The 21524-nt window shown below is 39.3% G+C and overlaps 2 protein-coding genes and 1 long non-coding RNA gene across 3 annotated transcripts; 2 read left to right on the forward strand and 1 right to left on the reverse strand.

Annotated features, from left to right (window-relative positions):
- Positions 1-2694: 2694 nt before the first annotated feature.
- Positions 2695-14802, reverse strand: LOC113154893 (TBC1 domain family member 20-like). The gene is made up of 10 exons (XM_026349317.2): positions 14577-14802; positions 13293-13347; positions 12429-12559; positions 12265-12345; positions 11278-11464; positions 11044-11145; positions 9640-9781; positions 8636-8820; positions 7716-7825; positions 2695-6382 (listed from the first exon to the last, which is right to left on the reverse strand). Exons 1-10 carry the CDS (start codon positions 14644-14646, stop codon positions 6201-6203), a joined length of 1245 nt encoding a protein of 414 aa, XP_026205102.1. The 5' UTR covers positions 14647-14802; the 3' UTR covers positions 2695-6200.
- Positions 14803-15642: 840 nt separating this feature from the next.
- On the forward strand, positions 15643-17325 carry LOC113154076 (diacylglycerol O-acyltransferase 1-like). The gene is made up of 2 exons (XM_026348084.1): positions 15643-15993; positions 17235-17325. Exons 1-2 carry the CDS (start codon positions 15737-15739, stop codon positions 17323-17325), a joined length of 348 nt encoding a protein of 115 aa, XP_026203869.1. The 5' UTR covers positions 15643-15736.
- A 2986-nt stretch (positions 17326-20311) lies between these two features.
- LOC113155075 lies at positions 20312-21319 on the forward strand. The gene is made up of 3 exons (XR_003298099.1): positions 20312-20363; positions 20617-20702; positions 21266-21319. It is a non-coding gene; the product is annotated as an uncharacterized LOC113155075 (long non-coding RNA).
- Positions 21320-21524: the final 205 nt, after the last annotated feature.

Raw genomic sequence — 21524 nt, forward strand, 5'->3', positions numbered from 1 at the left:
CAACATCTAAATCTAAAAGCACCGGTCCATGAATCTTATTTTCATGGTTGTTTCAAGGTAACATGAAACCTTAGTGCATTTGAAATGTTCACACTTTGTTAGAGTTTGTAGGACCACACATCTGCTGCCAGTGGACCTTCTCACGCACACACACACACACACACACACATACACGGTATCTACTGTACAAGGTTGCTGTAAAGTCACATCAGCATGCATGGACATCCTGCACGTGTGTTGCTTGTAAAACACTTTGGGACATGTTCTGTGATCCATGACAGAGTGAAGGGCTACAGACAAAGAGGGTTTGTGTGTTATGCATGTGTGTGTCTGCCTGTGGCTCCACTTGGGGAAATCCAGCCTCATACAGCTTTGTGATAGATGCAGCTTCACTGCAAATCAAATGTGATGTGGTCAGAATGTTTACCTGTATCCGTGTACTGATCTTTTAAATGAAGGCAACGCAACACAGTGTATAAATGTGTATATATATATATATAATATAATAATATACTAAAATATATATATATATATTATTTATATATTTTTTTAAACAAACAGCTTATTTAATCAATATTATATTAGTAATAATAAATCAAATCACTGGAGCATTTTAGCATCTTTCAGCTAATTGTTTTGGTCACAAAGCAGTACTACAAATAGTAAATAAGCTATTTCAAACCACTACCTGATCAGCAAACAACAACAGCCCTTTCCAAATAACAGCTAATAAAGCCCCAAAGCCACTGACCACAGTACTATATGGGGTTAATCTCTAATCTTTAATTAATCTGTGGCACTAGATGTGGGTGTGCTTCTTGATTTCTGGCTGTCGGCTCCTGGTTTTGGTGATAAGTTTAACAGTGACACAATGAAGTCCAGTTCATAATAGTACAGTACAACCTGGTTGGAAAAGATTTTATATGTGCTAACACTACTGTGATCAAACAGTTGGTTCAGTTGTATGATTTCAGTTTGCCGTTTGCTGTGATTTTTAAAATAAGTGTAAACTTAAACATATACTAATTAAATTTCAGTTCACCTTGAAACTTGAGTGTTCAGTGACATGAACAACCGAACGCAGCGGTGCTTGTTTGCTTCATTATTGGATGTGCTGAAGTTCCAAATGTTGTAATTATGACTGAGGTGTTGATGTGACACTATTTACAAGAGCACAAGGGACATTAATGTGATAAATTTATGTTCATCACAGCCTAGTTTTAATACACACTGTGATCATCCCAAATGTCACTTTTCCAAAGATAATAACCACTGATTTTTATGCAGTTGAAACATTACCATGTGGCTTGTTAATTAAAGGGTTGGCACAGTTCCAGGGTTACAAACCACAGGGACAAGATCAACTCAATCAACTCAAAAAAAAAAAAAAAAAAAAAAAAGACGACACACAAATAACATAGGCAACATGGAGCTTATTTCGTTTGTACAACTAAGTCCTATGAATGAATTTAAATAAAAGTCTTTTGTCACAGCTTAGTAGTAAAAGTTGAGATGCTGCTGCTCCTGATGTTGGAGGCTGTGTGAGTGCACACATGCATGTGTGTCACAAGGGACTAAAAAAAAAAAACAGACAGACCCCTGGAGCAGCTGTTGTCCCCAGCACCCAGCATACCCATCGCCTAATGTCTGTCTGTCTCTCTCTAAAACACACAGATATGTTTCCTAACACTTTACCAACCTTCCCACTCTTCCTGTGCGTTTTTCAATTGCATGCTCTTCAAGCGCTGGTTCACACGTGCAAATCATGACCAGACGCTCATGCACACACGGATTGTTGCTGGGCTCATGCAACCTCACCAAAAGACAGAATCAAAGGTTGCTTTTACCAACAGACGATCAAATGTCAAACGTCAAAAGCGGCTACGAGCTGATACTGATGTTCACAGGAACATGTCAGTCTGTGTGCGTCTGTGTGTTGGAGGTCTTGGTCACCGTTTAGTGTTGAAATTAGGTGTGTAACACCTCCAGACGGCTTTGAGTATAAATTGAAGCCAACATCTGCTCTCAACTCTGATCAGACCCACACTCGCCTCCACTTCAGCTTATTAGAAAACCTCACGGGATTGAGCTAAAATACACATTCTCAAAGACTTCTGCTGCCTCTTCACTGCTTTGAACACGTCCACCAGCTGTCTTTTTCTACAGTTTACATTTTTTTTTCTCCTTCATCTCACCCTTCAGTCCTCTTTAACCCTCCACTTTCTGCCTCACCTCATGTCTGATTTGTTTTCTCTCTAGTTGTCTCCCTGGGGGTCAGACGGACAGATGCGCAGCCTTGTCCTCCCTACACACACAAACACATTTCTGACCTCGTTTCTACAAGGAGGCCAGTAAAAAGACAACAGCTGTACAGGAAAAACACACAAAAAAAGAGGGGGAGAAACTGTTTTTTTTTTTTTTCGTCTGTAAGACTGGACAGACGTGCTAGCAGCTGTTGGATTCTTCAGATTGCTCTATACACATATAAATTTTAGCTGATGCTGCACAATTAACTAAAGCTGTTATCTCCTCACAAGTGTGGCAAGAGTTGGAAAACCATCTTAAATGGAAAATCATGATAATCCAAGCAGCTTTTTAAGGAAGTTTGCCTCTGAGGTGTTCAATCCTTCAGTCATATTAACTAAATAATGGTAATGAAGAATAAATGTTCAAAGTGAACTGACCTTTACGCTATTGTGTTTTCTCTTTCATTTATTCAGTTCTTCACAGAGAAAAAGGCTTCATTTGAAACACACATCTCAGTACAGTAAGTACAAGGTGCAAAGAGTTTGACATTTTAAAGATATAGTTTGTACCAAGTGTTTAGTTACCACCATCAGAAAGGTGCACTAAATAAAATATACAGTACACACAACTACACACATGCATCTAATCCTGTATTTGCAAAAAGCATTTGGTGTGATCAGGTCTTTTTAAAAATTCTTGACCCAAGCAGAGGACAGAGCATTAGAGGCTCAACACTAGCTCAGAGTTCAGCATCAAACCACAGTCAACTCATGATTTGCCATTAAACCCACGACTCATGATAAGTTCCTGACGGGTATTATTTTGGACTTTTGTTTTTATATGACTCTGAATTTCTTTTACATTTAACTTTGTTTCACTCAAATCAAGTAACATGTTTGAATCATTTTTCATTGAAGGCGTCTGCCAAACTGAGACCAGAGCAGGTGTTGGTGCAATGTGAACGTGAGAAAGAAAAAAACAAAACAAAAAACAAACAAGGAGAAGGTGTCTTAAGCACGCCAAGAGCCAGGGGCAGGAATTAAATCCTCATTAGGAACTGGAACAACCACCACTCTCCGTCTTGCAAGTGTGTGTGTGTGTGAGGCTGCATTGAATAAATGCACTAGCACAGCAGCATCCTGGCTTATATTAGAAGATTATATACGGGGTATAGAAGGGGGTATTACCTGCATATTTACGTCTTTGGCAGACAATCGTGTATAATCTAAATTCTTCCCATTGATCAAACTGTGTTTAATGAATCACCTGTAGAGTGATATCATAGAGACAGATAAATACAATCACTTTAAAAGTCATTTCACGACAGAATGAGCAGTTTGTGTAGTAGGGCAGACTGAACATCAAACCATGCAACAGTAAATGTTTCCTTTATCATGTTTTAGATTTATTATTTTAAAATGAGCCGTTTCCAAACAGTTAAAGAACTAGTTTAATATTTTGGTTAATAAGCTCTGAATAGGCATGAGGCTTCTCATGCAAGTCATATTTGACAGTTTGCAATCACTCCTTTAACTTCGAGTCCGACTCATAACAACTGACCACATAAAGTGTTTCATGTGCACAATTACGGGTTGACTGTTAAAATTCATAAAGCTTTAGATTACTAATAATTACAAATTCATATTTCATCCATTTAAATACACATTCATACATTCCGATTAACAAATACCCACTAATCAAACAGCCAATCAGATTGTTGCTCTTGAAATAAATAATTTGTACTTCCTTTATTACAAGACACCGAGAGCACAAACTTGATAAATAAATAAAAACACAGATGATGCTCGAAAAGCTGAAACACAGTTGAAAAAATAAAGTGACTTGTGACTAAAGCAAACATTTTTTCTTCTGTTCTTTCACACACAGACAGCTAAAGCACAACCCGGCATAAAAAAAAAAAAAAAAAGCTTCACTGTCACTTAACCACCTGCCAACTGGTCTCCAAACCAGCAGACTACCTGAGCTACAGGAAATTGACTGATTATCACCAATTAAATACACACTGACATTCATCAGACACAGGCTTAGTAACCACTCAAAACTGCTCACAGGCTGATTTCAGCAGTTGCTCTAGAGGAAGAGACCAATACAGCTCAACTAATGTGTTATAAACTGATCAGTGGTTTGCTTTTGAACTACTCCTCTGTATACAGTCATTTTATACACAATAGACAGGGCACCAGTTGAATTAACTAAATTCAACGGCAAAGCCTGTACAAAGCAGCTGTGTGAAGCCGTGACACATTCATATCTGATGACGGAGGAAGTGGAGGGAGGAGAGTGTTATGACTCCGGTGAAGCTGTGTTAACAGATGCAGCATGGCGACATGCTAGTAAAAGCTGATAAATATTTCATAGTAGAAGTCGACACACAGGGCATGCATTGATGTTTGGAAAAAACTCAGGTAGAAACGGTTCGTATTATTAATACACACATATTTCAGGTTATTACACTCCATGATTATTTTTAATTGAACAGTATCTACAGTATGTGTGGTGCCTTTGGAAGAGGAACCCATAGTTAACTTAGAGATAACGAAACAAACATTGTTTCTATCATATTTAAATCAATAGCACGTTTTTTTTTTGGAGTTATAAAGCCATTTTTCAACGTTAAAACGCTGAAAAGAAATATGATGTTGACAAAGAACTGAGTACATGTGCTGCAGCTCTGTTGACGGCTGTTGAGAGTGGATGTTGGCGCAAACCTGCTGAATATTTTAAGATTGAAAAAAGTACTGGTGTCTTCCCCACATTCATTCAGCAGCGGTCGGCCACAACAGCTAGAGAACTGCTACAGAAAATATAAAAATAACATATTAAAAAAATATGGATTTCAAAGCTTGTAAAATGCCTCTGCAAAAGCCCCACAGTGTGCTGCATGGTAACTGTGTGTCATGTCCACGTTTTGGTGCAGCAACAGCTTGTTTTGTGTGTAAAATTCTACTGTAAATGTACTGTACGCACTGGCACCTGGAACAAAGTAATTAATACAAAGCTTACAGGCAAAATCTCTCCCTCTCTCTTTCTTTACCGCTCTCCTTCTTTGCTCATAACTGGAAGCTTTCAGCAGAAAACACTGCTCTTTAATAATTTGTATTCCTGTGTCTTCGTGATGGCTACGGGCACTTTTGGCTCTCAGATATGGCTGCTGATCCTACAAGCGCACTAAAAACACTTTCAATAGGAATGCACGGAAACAAGAGTGACAGTTTAAAATAGAGCTATCAGCAAAATAATCAGCAGGATTAGAGAAGCACGGAGAAAGAAACGTAAAATGGTATAAGAACACAAGTGCCTGAAAGAGCAATGTGTTAGTGTTTCACAAGCATGGATGGCTTATGTGACAACAGGTCCCAGGAAATGCAAGTCCCTGTGGTGATTTTGTGTCTCTGTGCGTCTTTGTGGTCAAGTCAAGCTTTGTATAGTCCATTAAGACAAATTTGAAATTTGTCTTAGTCTATACTACAACACACCCTGTTAAAAAACCTTTAATGTGACATGTGGTCATTTTGTGTCTTAGTGGTCAATTTATTTACTTTATTTTCAAACTATCTATATAGTTTGAAAATAACGTCAGGGACCCTGACGTTGGTGGATGATTCAGTGATCCATCCATGCTTGCAGTCTGGCATTTATGAAACACTCTAAAACTTAAATACACCAACTCACACACATGCACACGCATCCTGAGGCTGACTAGTGGTTAAAATTTGCTCACTGAGCAGCAACAACCTGTTTGGCACCAAGATATCTGACCCCCTTCTGCTTTTCTACGCTGTTGCCTCAGAAGAAGAGACAAGCTACAAGTGTTCAACGTCTGTGATTGTGTTTGAAAATTGTTCGTCAGTCATTAGAGCAGATGTGTGTCTGGTGTCACTGTGTGTCTGTGCACGTGTTAAACAGTCTTAATCCCCACCACCGCCACCACGTCAGAACAGTTGTAGTAACATCTCAGGTCCCCACTCCATTGCCGTCTGAGCCACAGCAAACACAGCCGCCCCAAGTGTGGCGGACAGCCCCCACACTGCCATCTTCACCATCCTGTTCCCCTTCGCCCACAGCTGGACTCTATCCTGGGATAAAGCTGCTTCCAGACCTGAGTGCTGAGAGGCTACGAGCACAGAACAGGGAGAAGGGGTCAGAAAGTGAGGAGCAGAGGCATGGGTGGGTGGGGGGTGGGAGGGGTTGGGGGGGGGGGGGGGGGGGGTCAGGAGGATTTAAAATGCTCACAGCTCAACCAAAGGAGGATGAAGCTGCATTTTGATACTGGGATTAAACATAAAAAAAGGAGGTCAAGAAATGTCAAAACACTAGGAGTAGCAACAAGGAGAGGTCACAATATCCCAAAGCAATTAGTATAAAAAAATCAATCATAATAAGTTGTGTCTTTTAAATGACACAAGTACAAAGTATGTAAACGTTTTCTGTGAATCACAATGCATAATTTGACTATTACACTTGAGACCTGCTTATGTTGCAGCTTTCTCAAAATATGTCGTTTTTGTCAGTTTTATCTGAATTCACTGAGCGGACCTCGAGTTATGATTCTGTTTTTCATCATTATTTATTCAGGGATGATTCGCTGAGAGGTCACGTCTTTTTTCACAGTTACACACATTCATACCTGAAAGCTGCTGAACACAGCCACAGTCTGACCTGCAGCCAGTGAGCAGCTCCACTGGATCACTTGGAGGTTAAGAGCCTTTCTCAAGGGCACCACAGTGGTATTGAGATTTTGGTGTTGTTGGTAGTTTCTTATCAATATGTCTTCCCCCAAGTCAAAGATCAACTTTCACACTGAAAAATGTAACCATAACTGCACATTTAGATATTCGCTTATCTACCAGGCCTATTTACTCACATTTACCGTTTGCCAAGGTGAAATCAAGAGGTGCTATAGATTGACCCTCTGTCTGTTTGTTATGCACTTCATTTTGGATGCTGCAAATTGAATTTTGATGAAACAACAGGGAATGATGTGTATCAATTTTAATATTACGCCGTTTGGCCTGAGGGGAATGTTACAACATATTTTGATTGCCTGTACATTGCAGACAATATGTCAGAGGCCTCTGAACAGATTTTCACCAAACCTGCGGGAGTAATGCTTGCTTTGTTCTGTTCTGCATATTTAAATGTGCACTTGATTGGTCTGATGGGGGTGCTACAATATTTGTTTACTTGTTATTGATTGGCCCAAAGTGGAGCAGCCTTTGTGGGGGATGACATATTTACTGCTGCCTTGTTTTGATGATTTGTGTTCTCATGTAAACACGTTCAAGAGTCTGTGGATCCATCAAATGATTTTGCTAGAGTAGAAATTTTGTTCTTAGAATCTCACAGTTAATATTCATTTTTTTTCCTCAATTTCAAAGACTATGCAACCATAAATTTTTCACCCATCTATAGAAGAGTCTGTATGTGTATTCACAGTTGATTTATACCATGTCTGGACGTGGTGGTACCCTGGGTCTTTGTAAGGCGTTGGAGAACAGAGTCTGGCCTTTGGTGGAGGGTGGAGAGCTGAAAGGCCTGAAAGGTGCTGATGGACAGACTAGGGAAAGACAACAAAAAAGGAGAAAACAGGAGGAAACAGAGTTAAAGAGAGTCACTGATGGAGCGCATAGTTGGGTCTGAGGTGAAGAATGAATAGCTGGAATGACATGAAGAGACAGATGGATAGAAAAACTGATGGATAAAGACAGGTGAGGCAGAGACTGAGAGACAATGTGAGAGAACTGCTTACTCAGTAGCTCTTGTGTATAGGAAGCTATGCATTATGAGACATCAGTATCTTTCAGTATCAGTCAGTCAAGGTCTCATGTCAGAGAAGTCGCATCCTGCCCTGAACAACGACCAATTAGCCAAACTGAAGGACACTTCAAGCAGGAAAGAGACTAATAGACTGCGAATACAGTGAGACAGAGAGTGTAGTTGGGCCTCTAATGCTTCCTCCAAAGTAATAAAACATAAAAAGATTGTCTCTTTCACACAAACACATGTGCACACCCACTAAATGGCCTCAGGAGTGTCAGGAGTGCCACCGTGTCTCCATGTGTTTTCATAGCACACCCTCTTGGTTACTGAGGGAACTGCATCACAGGCATTGAACACAAAAACTGAAAGTGAAAGAGCAGCTACTCAAATAACTGATTTGATTGAGTATGCTAAATGTAATGAACCTTAAATAATCATAATAATAAATAAAAATAATTAATCTCATTCATTGCATGCCTTTTTTTTAAGCATGAAGTCACTGCTTGAGGTCCAGTGAGTGCCTGGCCTTTTTTTTTTTTTTTTTAAGTAATATTGCCATAGTCATAATATAAACCATTTTCATTCATTTCAACTTTAGTTTCCTCACCTCTTGTGAGATTGCAGTGCTGCCCGCTTGGCCAATAATGTTGGAGGGTACTGGTTAAACAGGTCCTGGGCCTGGCTAATCAGAAGTTCATATGGGAGGTCCTGGGGGATGCGAGAGAGGAGATGGTGGACCATAGCCATATCACACTCTGTCTGCTTCACCTCCTTCTCTCTGTGCAATACAATCTGAGGAAAAGAGAATACATTGAAATGTTGAAACCCCAAGTAGTTCACTGTGGTAAAATATGGGTTTGATTCGATACATCTGGTTTAGTTGGTTTGCTTTTGAAGCAGAATGAGTGCTTGGAAATGAAATCAGCACATAAAGAGTTAATGCCCCCTGCTGTGTGCTGCATCAAGCCCTGGAGGAAACATGAACTACATTCTGCTTTGTTGTTTCACACACTTCAAACAGAGCTCTCCCTCTGCCCAGCCCCTACACACACACACACAGACACACACACATCCTCAAGTGCAAATGAGCAAAATGTGCACACACTAGTAAACATGCACCAAATCCTTCAGTTAACAAGGCTTCCTCTTCATACACAGACACCTAAGAACAAGTTTGCTTGCATGTGCACAAACAAAAATTGTTTCCACAAACATAGGCGCACTCATACATGTTCCAGCAACATTTGTGCCGAGCAGCAAGTATGAATTCAGCCACAAGTCAGAAAATGCCTTTGTTTTGTAATCTGTTTGCTCTTTTTTTGCGTATTCAGTCATACAGTACATCAATCAGCTCTGTTTGTCACTCTCTTTCCTAATGTTGTCTTCATCCTTTTCCTTCTTCGCCGTGTGTGTCTCCCTCCATGTCTGTGGACCCTTCTCTCTCGCATCTGTTCATTAGGAGGTATCTAATTAACTAGTCCAGTGACTTCACAGTGCCCTGCCTCCCAGTGTTTCTGACTGTGGCAGCATGTATTCATCAGCGAGCACCCTGGATTACTGACAAAACAAACTCATTCTTGTTCATGCCTGGTGGCTTCGGCTTTCTCTTACCGTAGCAGCGAGGTAGATGGGCATCAGTGGATGTGAGGCCAGGAAGAAATCGTAAAGTCTTAGTGTGTGTTTAAAGTCTGACAAGACGTGGCCGAACCAGGTGATGAGCCAAGACAATGCAAAGATGGTACCCACCTCTGCCCTAAAAGAAAATGCACACAAACATTTTGTTTTTCCCTTTATGATCTCTTTTTTTTTTTAAAAACATCTGTTTGAAATGAGAACTTGTGCTTAGGCCTACTCTTTTTGTTAGTTTCGCTAGGTGGCAAGCGTGCCCATTAACAGGTCCTAAGTTTTGGCCTTGTCAAAATATATTCTTTATCTTCACATGTTGCTTAGAACCTTACTACTTGCATAACTAGGTAGTTATTTTTGACAGTATCAAGAAAACCCTCAGGTTGTTGATAAATATTGGATGGAACATTCAGGGAGGAAGTGGGGAAAGGAGTGACAAGTAAAAAAGATGTCTGTGGCAGTGACGGGTGGGGGAAGGATAAAGAGAAAGAGCAAAGGGCGGGGAGCATATGTGATGGTAGGAAAACAGAGACTAAACTAAGTGGAAGAGAGAGAAAACAAAGGAACAGGATAAAGAGGAGAGAATAAAAGAGGCAGAGATAAGAAGGACATGTAGAGGAAGAGGAAGTGCTCACTAAAAAGAGTGTTCCAAACTTTGAAGTGAAGCCTTGTTTATCCTGACGTTTTTCTGCAAGTGCACCATCTTGTTTTTGTGCCTTTTGCGTTTGTGTGAGCTTATGTGCGAGTCAACATGTGGCTTGCAAACACAGAGGTTGTCAGCAAAGCATCACAAAAGGTACTGTAAATGCAGGCGTACAAATATGCTCTTAGGCACACATAAAGTGTAACATTCCTCTGACAATTCACTAGCTGGCAAAAATTTAAACCGCAAACTTAACACTCAGTATGAACCTACAGTAACAGTATCTATAAATGTTTAGAGTATTGTAAGACTTATCTTCAAGATTATTTTTTTTATAAATTATTTTTTGGCTTATTTCACTACAGGACATTACAACTTAATGTAAATGTGGTGAACACCTTGATGGGACTGAAAGGCAGCTCAAACAGCTGTTGGACCATCTGTTACTAGAACCACCCAATGAGACTGGTACTGATGAATTTTCAATTGTTATTCAACCACAAAACATGTTGTGCTTTGTCTCACTGAAGACAACGGAGGAAAATCAACATCATGATGCCCTCTAGTGGTTTTTACTAACACTACATTACCTTTATTTGTCAGCCGAAATAGACTTATAATTTTCAGACTAGTTGCCATCAACTAGAAGTGCAAATGTGCACTAAAAGGTGTTCAGCACTACAGAAACGAATAAGCCTGGTAGCAGCAAAAGATAATGTGAAAACTCTGTGCTTTCATGTGTGTACCTGGTCATGAAGTCATGTAGTTCTGTATCTACTTGTTCCAATATAGGCATCAAGTAGTTCAGAATGTGTTTGGTGCTGTCCATGGTGGGATCCATGAAATCCCTATAGAGAAAGACAACATGAGTTCCATTAATATTACTGCTAATTGAAAAATGAAACAAAGAAACTTTGTACTATGAGATAAACCTGCTGTAATAAAAAATCTAGATAGTAGATTAATCAAAAAATATTAACCTGAGATGATAATTGGATAAAGTATGCAGCATGGCAATGGCCATTCGCTCCCCAACCACCAGCAGCAGACTGACAGCCACATCGTGGTAGCCCTGATAGTAGTGGAGCTGAGGATTGTGTTTCAAAACCTCCAGTATGATGTCAATCAGCTGCTCCTGTAGCACTGCTCTTTCTGTGGTTGGCATGCCTGAGGAAGACGATCAGCATGTTCAATTACACTCAGTGTTGCAAAACATGGACAGAGCAGTAGTTTCTTTCAAAAGATGTCAGTGACCTCTGAGATATGAACTTCACATGAATGCAGAAGTTACACTAACACTATTAGTCCATTAATATTCTCTGTGGCCATACTGTGTCTGTGCAATCTGTTTTTTTATAAATATTTATAGTTGCTTTCACTATATTTATAGTTAAAGCAACCAACCCAACCACAAATCTAAGTTTACATGGGTTATTTGATAGGGTATATGATAAACATAAGTTGCAGAAGCAACATGTGAATTTACATTAATCTTCCTGAAGCACAAAATAAATAGAGATATCTACATTTGTAAAAGCCCTTTTCTAAAACCACTTGTGATCATTATCAAATCACTTTTTAACAGAAGTAAAATGCTCATTCTGAATATGGAATATTTAGAACTTAAATATAATAGTGAGAGTCCAGATCACCCCCATTTTTGTTGCTTCTACCCTGCAGGGTGTTTCGTATATTGAACAACACAATAATTAACTGGATAAAATAGGCGCCTCTTGGTTAAATAAGACACTTTTCTCCGTTTGCTTTCCAAACTTTGTGATTTTGGCTGACAGCACAGGCTGTGTTGAGACACAAAAATCTTCCCTAGTGCAGCTCAGTTCATTAATTATTAAGCCTTCCCAGATCTCTGTATGTTGCTGTAAGTACAGTGTTACAGTTTGATAAATGGCACCCTGAGCTAAGCTGCTATCTTTAGAGATAAAACACACACAGGCAGAAACACTGACCTTTAGGGAACCGCTTCATAGACCTCCTGACATCCAGGACTACCTGGTTGTAGTCTTTGTGGTTCTCTCTTACATCTCGACCTACAAAACAAAAAATGTTATTATAACAGTTTTAAAATCCGTAATAGTTGGAATATGTAGTATTCATGGCATCAACCACTAACCAGGTTTATGTGGTAGATTATACACATTGATGTTCAGTAGTTTGGGCCACACTTTCCTCCTCAGTTCATCAGTGAGCAATCCTCCCTTAGTGATTGCTGCTCTTCTCAGGGTCTCAATGTCCACTGGATCGCTGTATGTTAATAAGTCAGAATAGATCATTGTCATGCACTTATTTTAAGTCTGTCCACACTGCAAAAAATAAACAAATTGTAACCAATTCTCATCCCTCTCATAAAAATGTAAATATCTTTAAATTACTTTAGATGTTTCTAGTAGAAATCAACTTAACGCATTTGTTCAAACATGTAATCTCTCCATATCTACCTGACACTGTGACATCTGTCCTACACAACTTGTCAGTAGTTGAACTGAGACAAAACCCTATTCTTTTGTTTATGTGAAATAATTTTTTGTTGTAGTCATTATGTAAATCTATAACTCCTGTTTAAATATGCATTCCCTTTTCTGTGCCATTTTCCATACAGCCCCATGTGTCCCCTGACACTAAAGTGATGTGAAAGTCAGGTTCCTAGTCACACTATTCCTCTGGGCACATATGTAATATTCATGTGTGAAATTAGCTTAGTAGGGAGTGATAAAGGTCATTGTCAGTGGATAATTGCATACCAGAGAAGGTTAATTTGTACACTAAAACACCATACTTAAATCAGCAATCCAGTGTAAGTCAGTCATGACGAAAAATCTGTTTCATTACCAGTAAACTGGCTCAGTTGTCAATTACTATAGTTGTTTCAAATGGTGAAAATAAAATTATATTAAAGTAGTTAAAATTAATTTTATTCTAGATGTCATTCAAGTCAGAATACATAGTCTTTCACAGGAAACTGTAACTGATTTTTAACCTGATCAAAGCCTGGTGGATCTCAGCCAACTTCTGTTTCCTCCCACAGTCTGGATCTGTAAAAGAAAGAGACGTGTGGATAAGAGAGATGTGAGGTAGACTGCGGGAAACATTTAAGGAATGTAAGTAAAACATGAGGCACATAAAGACGAAAAAAAAGTCACAGTCATTTGATTTGTTTTTTTTAAGTGGGCAATCTGGTGATCACATGCAGCGTTTCCCACACACAGTTTACTTGGGCAGGCCGCCCAGGTATATTTGGCGGCTTTTTTTTCAGTCGATCCCAGAGAATTTTGCCACGATCAATTGACAAGCGTCATTGGTCATGCACCTGTTGGTTCTGTTGTAGTAGCAGTCTGACAAGTTTAATAAAGTTCGATCTGCACTATATCAACAAAGAGATGCATTTACACATGCCAATAGTCACATTAACGCAAAGTTAAAGTTAAAAAAATAATTTGACAGTGTAAGTGAAATATGAAATAATCATCAGCTTCTTTCAGTTTCACTCAAAATGTAAAAAGGTTGGAACAAATATTCAGCATACCATTATTATCATTTTACATTATGTTGTGACGCATGAATTGTGACCAGTAATAACTGCATATTTTAGTACTTTGTTTTGATTTATTCTGCTCGACATCATTTGCTTACACAGAAAATATCGTAGGTGTCCTTGAAGCCTGTCGGGCAAATAATCCAGTTACGATAAACTAAGACAGAGTTAACAAAAATTACCAAAACTATGTAAATATTAATCAGTGGGTGTTAAAGTTAAATCAGATCTAAGAGTTTGAATGGTTTTAATGGTACTCAAATCCAGTGATGACTGGATGAAGTGATCACAGTACATAGGATCATTCCTATCTGGTCTGTGTCTGGTTGTCAGCTGATGGTCTACAAACTGTCCTAACTGGCTGACAGGGTTGCCACGCATGCACCATTGTGGATGAAGTTCTCGCTCACAAAACCCATATAAAGACAAAGACTGAATTCAGGCTGGGAAAACAGCCCATAACTCATGATTCCTGTCTAACTAACAATGTACTCGCAGATTGTGTCAGCTGGCCGAAATAACCGCATAAAGTAAACTGACATTTTGCCACAAAGTGCCACAAAGTGTGGTGAAGGTTTGTTTGTGTGTTCAACAGGTCGACATAAGTAAAACATAGACTTCTGATGAACGAACAAACCGTGTGCGACTAATCTGTGCATATGTCTGGTGTACTTTAACCTTAATAATGGCTAATGTTAGCTGTTACCTTGCTAATTGTGGCTGACTTACCTCTTGTGACAGATCCATTACTGCTAACCGCTACTCCCACGTTTTGTTTCTTCCTCTTGAGCCTCTTCATCCTCCCCTAAATGCTGACTAGTGAATAACTAAGTTTGTATGGTTCCATAGACAAATGAATAAACTAAATGTGTGTCTCAAAACAGATTTAAAGCACAAATAAACCGCACGACGACAGACCTTCACTCTACCAGCTGCTGTCTCTGAAGGAAGCAACCTACCGTGACGTCCATTTGCTGCGTTTTAATTGGCCAGAGAAGACACGTGATCCACCGCACGAATACTATTGGCTATTCCTTCGCCTCACACTGAACTCTGACTTGATTGTAGTTTTGTAGTTCTGATGTTTGAGTGAGGAAAATGTTTTATATAAGATTGAAATTATTTAATCCCATAACATTTTAATTATTTAGATATTTACTCGTTGTGAATGTTGTTAGTGTTTTTTTGTGTGACAGAAAGCACTGTAACACATGTGAGGAATGTCAGAGAGATATAACGTTTATAAAATCTAATGTTCTAATAGTCTTCCCTAGACTGCAATGATTTAAAGATTACAAAATAAACAAAACATTTACAATCACTGCTGTGTAGAAGAGTAATGGGACTTTTACAAGTCTGTGCCCTCACTGTTGCAAAATCCATCCATGATACGATTGGGACCAATAAAACTGGATTAGCGGGGGATACTTTACTTTATAAGAGACTCAATTAAACTCATTCAAACTAATTATATTTACAATAGTTACATGATTCTGAGTGGTATTTAGTATTATGCATTTTTTTTAGTTAGCTGTTCTGATTGCATACGATTAATGTTTTTTGTACTTAGTTCTTCATAAATAAATACATTTGTCTTGGACTATATGTGTTAAACCAAGATAACTGTAATGATATTTTAGAGTGAACCTTTCGTATATAACGTCTAATCCGGTAAATAAACTTCGGCTAGATAGGGGGATGTCGTCTGGAAACACAAATCTGGCAACCCCACTGCCGATCGCACCTTTACTGGCGCTGATGAAATGAAACGCCTCCTGCACATCCTGCACTGACACGACTCGGGCTGGCAGCTGCTGTTCATTTAGCTCTGTGACCAGCGATGTCAGGCAGGTAAAAAAAAAAAAAACTGCGCGACTGAAGCCGCCGGAATGAGCGACAGAGCCGAGACGAGAGGCCCCGCAGCCCGCCGGAGGAGGACGACCATCACCGGCGGCGGCGTGAAGCAAGTCAACGGGAGCAAGTCGAGCGATGCTGGGGACAAACCTCCGCAGTACACCGGTAAAATCAAAACAGAGGACGAGGTGCACAATCACACAAATAAGAACGGGAAGGTGGAGAAACACCATCCCATCAGCAGCCCGAGGAAACAGAGGAGCGCAGCGGAGGATATCAACGAGAAACTCAGGTGACGACGCTGCAGACACTTCACGTTTTTAATCATGTGTTTTTCTTGGTTAATGTCTTTTTAAATTTGACAACACTGGGTCCTAACCACACGTTTTAAGTAGTCGTTTCACAAATTACAAACGTCTTGGTCTTTTTCAGACTTGTAGACCCAATATGATGAGGTCTAGATGAGGAAAACCACAGTAAAGAGGCACCAGTGTGTTCTCAATTAGAAGAAGGAGACAGTGTTTCTAACAAGCTTTTAGTGTCTTTATTAAGTTCATGCAGTGTCACCACATTTATTTCCATTCAGAATCAATTCAACATCTGCTTTATACTTGTATATACTGTAACATTTTAATCACTGCAGTAATTAACCAGTGGATGACCCTGGTTATTTGCTTAGTGAAATTCAGTTGGTGACACTTTTTTGCCCAGACAGTGTATTTTCTATAATAAACTTAAGGCATAATGAAAATAGTCCTACCAGTTGAGATTTAATAAATACATTTTGAACCACAAATATCGGTGTCATGTAACGGTCTTTATAAGACTTTTTATATTCTCTTGTTTGTGAAAGCTGGAGAGGGGTAGCTCATGTTTTTAGGAAGCGCCTGTCAAGAAAGTAGGTAATAGGTACGAGTGATAACGGACACTATGTGAGAAGACACACACAACCTGACCCTTACCCTAAACTGAACCACTCATGGTTACACGCCCACTTCTCTAGATATGTCTTCACTTCATAGAACATGCATTTCATTATAAAGTTCATTCCCACATCTTAAACAGACCATCCTGAGAGCGTGTGACTCAGCTGAGCCGCCAGGATGCTGAATTTAAGTGATAGTAGAACTTTTGCTGGAGTCGTGCCAACTGGATGAGGCATCCCGACCATGTGTCATTCCCTGTATTACAGCAACAGTTGCATGTGCTTTTGCAATACCACGATTGCTGACTACCTGCACGTTGTTCCACTGGTGTGGCCTCTCCACCTCTTTCCTCCATTAACAGCTCCTTCTTTACTTTTTACTTCTTTACAGCTTTCCTTCTGTTTCTTATTTCATTCAAGCCGAGACTGTGTTTTCATCCCTCTTTCAACTACAGAATTACTGAATACAGCTAAATTCCTGTCAAAGTTCTTTAAGTATGAACAAGTCTGTCAATGTGTTGGGAATAAGTAACAATACTGAATATTTCAAGTATGAAATATCAAAACCAAAATCTCTCAGAAGAACTCTTGACTGTGTTTTCTTGTAGCTGTCATGTGCTCCAAGAGTCTCTGTTGAGCTCGGCCAGCGGCTACAGCAACTACAGAGGAATCCTCAACTGGTGTGTGTCATGCTGGTGAGTAAAACTACGTGTCCATTTCTTGTCGTTCCCTGTGACTCAACATCCAGAACTGCGAAAGCTGAATCGTACTCTCTTAACATTCAGATACTTGGCAGGATAGAAGTGAGTCAAATATGTAGGATGACAAAATGACGTCCAAGTTCAGTCTGGGCGAGTTTTATATGTTGGCACAGAAATTAGAGCCGCGCTGTGCCTCTCATGGTGTCACACACACAGACAGAATACAGTACATAAAACTGCTGATTACCATTACACATTTCAACTGCTACAAGAGCAGAAGTGCCAGCTCTCACACTTCCTGGTGGAAGTGAGAGTATGGCCACAGAGTTTGGTCACAGTGACTTTCTGTGTGTTGTCTGTCTGATAAGTTGCTTTTTATGTGATATCACTAATACATTAAACATATGTGCCTGTAAATTAAGTTATCTGTTTGTTTTTCTTTGTCCCAGTTTGTTATTTCCTGTACTTTTCTTATTTGTACAGTTTAGAATAAGGCTTGTTGATTAGTTACAGTTTAATCTCAGTCAGTTTACTTTAAACGTGAAATTTGAATGTCGTCCAGATGAGACTTCCTGCCAGCTGTGCTTGTGTTGAGGGGGTTCTGTTATACTTGCAATTCATATCCTAAGAATGTAAATCTGCTCCAAGTGGTGCTTGGCAAATAGTTAAAAAAAAAAAAAAAAGTTTAATTGGACATTTTTTAATAAAACATGAATAAATGACTTCTAGCATGTGACATTTCTTTTTATATCGTTGAAGATTCACGCTTGAGTAAAGTAGGGAGCAAATATCCCGTTAGCTGTAATCCTAACAAAAAACTTAAATGGGTCGACTCTATAAACAGAGCACTATGCATGTGTGCAAGTGTGTCTGCACATGTTTCATCCATGTGCACATGCACATACTTTAAGTTTTGCATATGTGTACTTGTATGGCTGCATGCACATTGATTCCTATTTGTTCCAGCATTTGTGTAAAGTTTATGGTTGTTAGTGTGTTTTCTTTCCAAATCAAGTGTAATGTTAGTTCTGTAACAGGATTAATCTCATCTTTAAAAGTTAATATTACCATGACGGTCACGTCTCCTGCTTCGCGGTCACCACAGCTGACACGGCTCAGTTTAGACTGTTTTGGGGAAAGTTGTGGGATTAAGTTGTAAGACTGTGAAGTGGAACTGCAGAGCCTTGTAAGTGTGTGTGTGTGTGTGTGTGTGTGTGTGTGTGTGTGGTGTGTGTGTGTGTGGTTTCTGTGTAAATTTACGAATCTAATTGTGCAATTCGTCCTCTTTAACCACGACCAGCAGCTAACTTCCTGAAAGATGCAGCTATGCATTTTTTTTGATGATGGGAGATTAGATGAGTTGTTGCTCTGAGTATTGAAGTAATGTCCTAAAAGGAATTACTAATGTTTACCATTAAAGCACAACTTAAAGTGGAGTTGGTGGACAAAATGACAGAAATTCCTGCTTTGTGTTTCTTGTTTTCTTTTGTTTGTTTGTTTTGTTGATTGACTTTTTAAGCTTAATAAACCTTTTTACATTTTCTGGTTGTTTACTTGCCAAGTTTTCATCATCATAATTCAAATTAGGGTTTAAAACTCTCACTGACAGACACTCAGAGCAGTTTTAGAAAGATTAGCGCTTGTTGATACAGTATGCGTCACGTCTAGTGAGCCTAGATGACAGATAAATGTAGTCAGACAAGCAATTTGGTACAAGACACGCTGTTGATTGTTGACAAGCAGAAATCACCCCAGGATGTGGTACAAATAACTGATGCTTCAGCTGTTTCATACTATCATTCCCTCTGATCTGCAGCCAAACAGACCACGTGACCACCTTAAATGACCACAGGCCGACAAGGCCAGAGCAAAGCAAAGCTAAACAAAACTTCACACAGCCAGCTGAAAGATTTAATCTGACATTAGCTTCAGAGCATAAAACAAGACTATTAACACAGAAGCATAAGAGTCTTAAGGAGAATGCATAACTACCTAAATTCAATGGGTGCATGTCGGTGATCAGCTGGTTGTTATCTGTATTTGTTGTGTGTTGAAGCAAACCATTGAACTGTGCTGGCACTAGTTCTTCAGTAACTCTTCTATATTTAATAGTGCCAGTCAATCAAATCCAACGTCTCTCCTGTTCACAGCTTAGAGCAACATGATAACATTTGATTAGTCGAGTTTATGACTACAACTTTATGAAAGCTAAAACTGTTTGTAATCAGTCAGGGATATTATCTTATGAAAATATATTTTATTACCCTGAAATGTGTTCAGCTCAAGGTATAAATGTGCAAAAACAGATATTGCAATGTTCTCTATAAATGGATGTACTGACCACTGCCCCGTTTATTGTGTTATACGTAATTGTACTCTCTCTTGTCTGTGCTGAAGGTTAGTGAGGCAAAGGTTAGTGGTTTGGACATTTGGACAAAAGACATAGTTGAATCACAACCACATTGCTGCCAGGTCTTGGCGGGCAAGAGGGCTGAGGTGTAACGTATCACAGAATCGCTACAGCTCGACCTTATCGTGTGTCACACCCCCACCGTCCCTGTTATCTTAACTGTCTAACTCATACTGAACATGAATGCCATAAACATTATCTGGAGAACTGTGCAGGTTTTATAATTCTGCAGTGTTGCTTCTCTGCGTTGAGTGACTTTTGAGAGAAGTTCCAATATATAGCTAGACTTTAATACACAATAAAATAATAAACTTAAATTTAGTTTACTGAGTGAGCAAAGCATCAGGATGTGATCAAGGTGTGATTTTAAAAAAAGGGCCTGTTGCACAACCAGCTATGAAACAGCTCTGATCTCTGCTGTAGCAACAGGACAGGTGTGTTACCGGAGCAGAGCTGTGGAGAAAGACTAGAAACTAAGGCCTGATTCAGTTATTGGACGGATACAAACAACCTTAACCAGTGTTATGTTGATACTTTGGACTGTGCTCATTTCGCCTGTGGGCTGTTGTGTTCTCTCTCTGTCAGGTGCTGAGTAATGCTCGCCTGTTCTTGGAGAACATTATAAAGTGAGTATGCAGCTGCACATGCAAACTGAGATGCATGTACCATGTATACATATGCAGGTGCTGTTACAACCCACTCCTCCCACACCTCCACCACCCCATTCTTCTGCAGGACAACTTCAATGTTAAACAATTTGAAGTACAACTTTACACTTTGATATAAAACTCCTAAGGCTTTCAATATGATGAATCAACTATTTTTAAATTGCACCTGAAGGGATCAATAACATGACTTCTTCTATGTTCTCTCATCTAGATATGGCATCTTGGTGGACCCCATCCAAGTAGTGTCTCTCTTCTTAAAGGACCCCTATAGTTGGCCAGCGGCTTGGCTCATCACTGGTATGGATCAGTTACTTCGTAAATTACTTACATTTTTTCTGCTGTGACTGATGTTGAAGTTGACTTGTTGGTTAAGGTTGTTTGAAGTTGAACTGATCAACTTGATTAATGAGGAAACAGTACTTTCTATCCCAAGTGTTGTTATGATTATAATTACTGTGTCTTGACCTCTATTTCCATCTTATGTGCCAAACTCCCTCAGAACCCCAATCAGTGTTATGTAGAGTATTAGCTCGACTGTTGATTATTCACTTTTTATTTACCCAAAGAAGGTTTACTTCTGATATTGTCTATTTGCCAGAGACAGCCAGCTTTATCAATGCAGTAAAATACGTCAGTTCCAATGTCCTCAGCAGGGATAGGCACTGACCTACTTACTAACATTAGATCAGTCATTCTAAATAGGAGTTTAGATAAAATACTGGTCTAATTCCTAAGATTTAGATTTACCACTTCCTCTATCTGTGTGTGATGCTGTTACAGTGTAATAAAGTAAATTCAAATCTACTGTACAGTATTTGTTGCTGTACCTGATAAATATTTCTGTGTCTTCTGTGTTTTAGCTTCTAATGTGTTCATCTTAGCCTCCTTGTACATAGAGAGACGTCTGGCTGTGGTGAGTTCTTTACAATGATTTGAATACGTTGTACTATGTAAAAAACATTTCATTTCATCTTGGCACATATTGTGACCCAAAGTCTTAGCATTGTGAACTCTGAAATCTTGCTCCACTTTAACCTCATCTGTGTGCTTTAAGTATATAATACAGGATCAAGGATGTTTGCTTGAAAAAGGTCCTTGACACTTCCTAGAGCCAACAGT

This window comes from Anabas testudineus, chromosome 11, assembly GCF_900324465.2.
Source record: "Anabas testudineus chromosome 11, fAnaTes1.2, whole genome shotgun sequence".
Lineage (NCBI taxonomy): Eukaryota > Metazoa > Chordata > Actinopteri > Anabantiformes > Anabantidae > Anabas > Anabas testudineus.